General features: G+C 30.9%; 1 protein-coding gene across 1 annotated transcript; it reads left to right on the top strand.

Annotated features, from left to right (window-relative positions):
- Positions 1 to 1,224: 1,224 nt before the first annotated feature.
- Positions 1,225 to 3,764, top strand: LOC149531192 (protein LATERAL BRANCHING OXIDOREDUCTASE 1-like). Its single transcript, XM_089809175.1, has 3 exons — positions 1,225 to 2,497; positions 2,606 to 2,833; positions 3,150 to 3,764. The coding sequence occupies exons 2-3, from the start codon at positions 2,616 to 2,618 to the stop codon at positions 3,601 to 3,603; spliced, it is 672 nt and encodes a 223-aa protein (XP_089665301.1). The 5' UTR covers positions 1,225 to 2,497; positions 2,606 to 2,615; the 3' UTR covers positions 3,604 to 3,764.
- Positions 3,765 to 6,876: the final 3,112 nt, after the last annotated feature.

The following is a 6,876-nucleotide window of genomic DNA, read 5'->3' as shown; positions in this document are numbered from 1 at the left end:
TGAAAAATAATTGTTTGGTTCCAATGTCCATATTTAGATGACATAATTAAGGAAGAAGGTAATGGTTTATTTAGATTTAGTAAGGCACAAAATCTTATAAAAAGAGATGATTCATCAAAAGGCACTAGATCATGTTAGATGAATACCCCAATTTTATTTGCTATTAATTCAATAATTTGTAGATCTCTATATTCCATTGGTAAAGCAGGAAGCTCAATCTAAAATGGCATAAAATCACAAGTTGAATGACTAGGACTAAATTTTGGATACCAAGCAGTGGTATATATTCCCAACCCTTTACAAAACCAACTCTTAATTTGAAGAACATTATCCTGAGAAAACTTAGAATCAAATATAGCAATAAAAAAAGAAGACTTGTGATCAATGTAGAATAAATTAGTAACACCATACCAGTAACACTTCACCCAAGAAAGAAGATTTGTAGTCAGGAGGAAGGACCAAATCTTACTAATGATTGTTGCATCAAGCATGTAAGTGATTTGTAGTTCGAGAAGTCCATCTTCATTCACAAGAAGCTGGGCATCACCATCTGAGATGTGGCATTTGAACTATCCAGATTATTATTGGGACCAATTGATCTTACTGAAGATGTAGACCCCAATTTTTCCTTCCAAACTTTGGCAGGCTAATTTACCACAGATTTTTTACCTCCAAGTGAAATATTATTGGGATAAGACAAAAATTTTGGATTCGTAATGGAGATGTTATTTGGCCATGACACATAAGAAGGGAGTTGGTAGTTGAAGTGTCCAATTTCCTCACCAGTTTTAGAAAAAATAGGTGTGGGCAGCTAAAGTGGCCCATGACAAATGTCAAAAATTGACTAGATCTGGGGTTTGATAGTCTTGGGACCATGTTTTATCTTCTTTGCACCACATCCACTATGGCCAAAGCCATATGATATATTGAAATCCCTTACACCTATTTTTCCACCATGGTGATAAAGAAGAGGAAGATGAGCTTGGTTCAAAAGCCTCCCATGCACATCAAGAGCTCTAGTCCTTCCACCTCGGTCATGCTCAACATAAAACTCAACCAATTCTCCTTCTGCCAAAGATCTAAAGCCATTATAGCAAATCGATGTCTTGTGAATGAAAATATCTTTGCTGCCATCATTAGGGATAATAAATCCATAACCCTTTTGTGAATCGAACCACTTGACCTTTCAGGTCCTTTTCCCACTCTACGCCAGATTTGTGTTTCAATAATCCAGAGTATTCCAAATCATGAGTAGCGATTAGATTGTGTCACAAGCATGGTGTATGAAGCAAATGAGAGAAAGAATGATCCAATCTACGGTTCGGTTGGCATAGTTTGCTATTTGCAGAAGAAAATATCAAACCTTCGATCTCAACTGGTGATCGCCAAAGCAGATCTACTCCCGACTCCTTCCCAAATCACTCTTGATCTGGATCAGACTTTCTTTGCCAAAAAACCTTTCACCTGCTTCTAGCCTGTCCTTGGGCCATGCATTTCCTTGTCACAAATTTATGCCAATTGCTATCTTTACCTTACTGCAATTGTTTACTCACTCAGAATTTGGAAACCCTAGGTACTTGTTCATAAAAGCGAACTTTTTAATCTTTGCTGGCTCAGAATTTGGGGTACGTAATAGCGGTGTGCCTTAAAAACTTGTCGCGATCTTAGAATGGTGGATCTCAACCTTTTCTCAATCACAAATCTGCAAATGGCATCCTTTGATCTCAACTGGCGGCCACCAAAGTAGATCTGCTCCCGACTCCTTCCCAAATTACTCCCGATCTAGATTAGACTTTCTTCGCCAAAAAACCTTTCGCCTATTTTTTATTATTATTCTCTCCTTCCGTTGCCAAATGCTGGACAGATCTGTCAATTGAATCCAGCTATCTCCTTGTGTCGCCTCTGAATGTGACAGATGTATGGATTTAAAACTTCACAAGGGAACTCTAACAGTACCTATGGGGATTTGGTTGTGAAACCTCCCTTGTAGAATAATTCAACGCTTTGGTAAAATGGAGAAGACGCGATCGTCCTACTTCGAAAATCCTCTATATTCAATTCACTTAAATCCATAACACAATATTTTGTTAACAAGGGAAACTTTGGCCAAGAGAAAACCCCACCCAGGATTGTACCCAATAAAATGAACCTCTAATCAAAATTATCTACTTAAAGATATTGACCATACTAGAACTCTGTTAGAACATTATAGTGTCTCAATCCTTGTTAGAGGAATTGGGCCTTGTTAGGAAACTCAACACTGTTAAGAATTGTCATTAAAATTTATAAATGTATGCAAGATGAGATTCTGTTGAAACATGCAATATACAAAGAATATTCAGTATAGAAAAGATAGATACAAAAACCTCTACTGGTATCTTTGATATCTGTTATTTTCCTTTACCGTTTTTCACAAATCTTGATCTTGCACTACTCTAATCTTCAATAAGAGTTGGAGAAACTTGACATGGCATGTCGGGAATGGGGATTTTTCCAGGTGGGCATATCAAAAACTGATTATAAATTTTGTTGTGAATTAATAATTGTAGTGGGATTATATCCTCCTAAACTAATTATTGAGATAACATGTATGTCTCAATGGCAGGCTGTGGTTCATGGAATTTCTGCGAATGAAGGCAATTGTAAGGGAATTCATTCAGCTACCTCTGGAAGAAAACCTCAAATACAGAATACAAGAGATTGAAGGCTATGGGCAGCACTTTGTAGGCTCAGATGACCAAATTCTGGACTGGTCAGATGCAATTGCCTTAACAATTCTGCCTCCGGAGAATAGACAGATGAATGTTTGGCCAACAAAGCCAGCGGATTTCAGGTAACCAAATATTTGTAGTTTAATCAAGTTACTGATCTCTCATGTTGACAAAATATCATTGGGTTGATTTTATGTAAGTTATGTTTTATGGGTCCTCTCTTTTTAAGGTACCCAAATGTTTGGGATTGATCAATTTATTGATCTCTCCTGTAAGGTCTGTTTTCCATCTTTTGCTTCGCTATCCATTACTTCAATTCTCTTCTTCACTTTTCCTAATTTTTATCAGCATAACACGTACTTTTAATGTGATGACACAATCTACAATTTTGTATCCATCCAATTAGTATCATATTCACTTTCTGTCCACTTGTTGTAGAGAAACCGTGCATCAATACGGTCTTGAAGTTCAAGAGTTTGGCAATACAATCCTCCGCCTCCTATCAGAGAGCGCTGGGCTAAAGTCAGATAGTTTAGTTAACATGTGTGGGGAAATGGTACAGATGAGAATGAATTACTACCCACCCTGCCCAAGACCAGATCTGGTATTTGGGTTAAGCCCTCATTCAGATTCAGATGGTTTGGCGGTGTTGTTGCAGGATGATGAAACAGTGGGGCACAGAGCGGTCACAAAGATGGACAGAGAACGAATCTCCGTTGCCATGTTTTTGAATCCGCATAATGAAACAGAGATGGGCCCTGTTCCTGAGCTCATAGACGAGTTGCATCCCTGTCAATACAGAAGATTCATTCGTGCAGACTATTTAAAGAATTTCATTTCTGCAAAACTTGAAGGGAAGACGAAGATTGAATTTGCCAAAATCAAGTCATAACTTTCTCTATTTGGATTTGTTCAATATGACCAGAACCATTTGCATTCAATTTGATGAACTTCTTCTGTTGGGCTTTTTCGGGTTTTCTATATAAGCAAATTATGAGTGATCAGTAATGTAATGAATTGCAAGCACGATAAAGTATTGTTTGTTTCCTGTGAGTTGAAGTTTTAAAACATTGGTTTGAATGTTTGTTATTAAAAGAACAGTAAGTGGCACTGATTTAATTAAGTTGGTTAAACATGTCACATTATATTCAGAGACTTTCTAAGAAAGTTTAGCAAGCTTTCTACAGAGGTATTATGCAACTCTTCCAAAACAGATAGTATTTATTATATCAAACTTTTCAAATGCAACTACAAATATTTGAATGGGTCGAAGAAATTTTGATTGGATTGAAGATTGTATGATCATAATCTTCTCAGTTAAAATGGTTGTTTAAAACGGTTGTTTAGATACTATAGTGTTTAATTTTTCTGATTAACATTTTGTCACTTATTGATGTATCACTTGGTTATATTTTTGGTGACATTTTTCATTTTAGAAATTATATTATGTTTATGGATAAAAATGTTTTCATTATATTTTAGTTTTATCACACGAGTTTCTCTAAATTTTTTAAACCTTCATAAACAAAATATTTTATTTTTAAAAAATTAATTTTTAACCTTATCACTATAACCAATAAAATATGCTTCTTTGATGTATGGATCCTTTGAAATAAGAACATATGTATTACAAAAGAATTTATTTGTTACATTCTATTTCAATTAGTAATGGTTGCTTTACTATTCAGTGGGTTGTAGGAATACTTTCACATACAACTCTTGCTACAAGTTGACAACATTGACTATATTTAAGATTCAACTTTACTTTTAAGAATATAGGGACACACCTTTGTAATCATTTATAAATGTTATAGTTAACAATTCCAAAAATAAAAGATTTAAAGAGATTGATATTGTAAATATGAATAGGGTCATACGAGTCAAATGGAATTTTTTCACATATAAATAACTCCACTCTTATCCCATATCTTTCGCATTGGTTATGATATTATAAATATAAAAAAATAACTAATTTAATTTTTAAAATAATTCTACTACTCATACTAAATCTAAGTAGATTGTTCAACCACCATTCTATATTTAATTTTCTATATGATTTGTGATGACCGACTCACACATGATTAAATAGTCACAATAATAATAAATTGGTTGTCAACAACTTATTATTGTATTTGTCATAGGTTCAATCAGTTGTACTTAACTAGTTATTAATTTATTTTATATAAGTATTTTTCATTTTCATTTAGCTTTTAATTTTTGTAATGTTTATTTATGAGATTTTTTATTTTAAAATTTAAAAGTTTATTTTACTTGAATTTCGTTGGCTTATAAGTTTGGGGTCTTATAAGAGTGGATTTTGAGGAAGCACTACCTGATATTTTAGAATGAAAAATATAAATCATATTAACTTTTATAATATGAAAGAAGGCTATTAATTATATACATAATAAATATATGAAATTGTAATTGTTTAAATAGGGTGAAATATTTAAATATAAAATATAAATTGTCGTAGGCTATACTATAGCAATCAATTTTACTTAACTAGTTATTAATTTATTCTATCTCAACCAATTAAGTATTTTTCATTTTGATTTTAGCTTTTAATTTTTGTAATGTTTATTTGTGAGATTTTTAATTTTAAAATTTAAAAGTTTATTTTACTTGAATTTCATTGGCTTATAACTTTGGGGTCTTATAACAGCGGACTTTGAGGAAGCAATATTTTAGAATGAAAAATATAAATCATATTAACTCTTATAATATGAAAAAAGGTTATTAACTATATACATAATAAACATATGAAATTGTAATTGTGTGAATAGGGTGAAATATTTAAATATAAAATATAAATTAAGATGATGGGTTGTGTTTAGTGGTTGCAGGAAATCCACTCCTATAACACCCAAATACATGGACCAATCAACTTACAATAAAATAATTTTAATTATTTAATAAATTTAAAAACTCACATATGTACTTCAGAAAAATCAAAACTAATAATGACAAATAAAAATAATTGTATCTAATTGATTGAAATCAAAAATAGCAATCACGAGTTAAGTATACATGATTGCAATAGTATAGCCTATGCCAAATACAATAATATTTTATATAATATATTTTTAGTTTTAAAAAAATTATTAATATTTAAGACACAACTTAATTAGTTATAATAGTAGGATGACATTTATATTTAATTAGAAATTTTTTTATTAATCTTTTGCTTTCAAATATTTAAATATTCAAAATAAAATAATGATGTTTAAATCTTTCTAAATTAGAAATTAGATTTTTAATGTAAAAGTATATTTAACTTTTTTAAGTATTAATTAAATATTAATAAAATTTATTAAATTTTATCAAAATTTTAACTTTACTACTCTATCTAATTAAGCTATTATAAATTACGGCAAATACATGCCACTATGTGGCACTTGTTAGTTCTTGGGGGAGATACTTATGCATCGATACTATTTTCCTTTTTTAATAGTCCAACAGCATTAAGAATTTTATTGAGCTAAGTTTTCTATAATTTTGAAATATTTATATATTTATTTGATTTAACTAAAATTATTTATCTGTTTTTCATTGGTTGAGAAGGTAAAAAGTAGACAAAAAAATCACATTTTAATTACTTTTATTCCAAAAAAATAATAAATTTTACAACCTTTAAATATTTAGACTATAAAATCTTTGTTTTCCAAAGCTTCTCATAATCACTAGATGCATGCAGGAGAAAAACTTAGATTTTTATCCATTGCAAGCATTTGCCCTAGTTTCAGGAATCTTCTTCACACTATATGTTATATTTCACCATATAAAAAAATAGAATCAATCATTGTGGGCTAAGGGGTTTGAAATTTATAAATTTGTTTTGAGCAAAGGTTGCATCTGCACAGACACGGTTATCCTCCCTACAAACTGTATAGTTGATCAATTTTCTAAAAATTGAAAACACCATGGATTTATCTAAAAATTTTAAATCTACATAGTTTGTATTCGAAAACAACAAAAAAAAATGGGAAAAAAAATAAGAATACTACCTTTTAGTGAATCTAGAAAAAAAAAATTAAAAATTTGACTTTGTTTTGTGTTTAGTGATTTTCTACAATAGGATAAGTGGTGAAGTATTTTAGTTTCTAGTATTCAATGCTTCCAAAGGAGAATATAAATATAATCTATTCACATTCTACTAAAATTT

This window comes from Cupressus sempervirens, chromosome 11 (assembly GCF_028749045.1).
Source record: "Cupressus sempervirens isolate cs-2001-9-10 chromosome 11, ASM2874904v1, whole genome shotgun sequence".
NCBI classification, from domain to species: domain Eukaryota; kingdom Viridiplantae; phylum Streptophyta; class Pinopsida; order Cupressales; family Cupressaceae; genus Cupressus; species Cupressus sempervirens.
Note: the sequence above shows the minus strand (reverse complement) of the source record. Positions and strands in the feature narration are given on the sequence as shown.

Coding starts and splice junctions, on each gene's coding strand:
- LOC149531192 (XM_089809175.1), top strand. CDS start 2,616: ATGGAATTTCTGCGAATGAAGGCAATTGTAAGGGAATTCATTCAGCTA. Junction 2,834..3,149: donor ACAAAGCCAGCGGATTTCAG/GTAACCAAATAT, acceptor CACTTGTTGTAG/AGAAACCGTGCATCAATACG.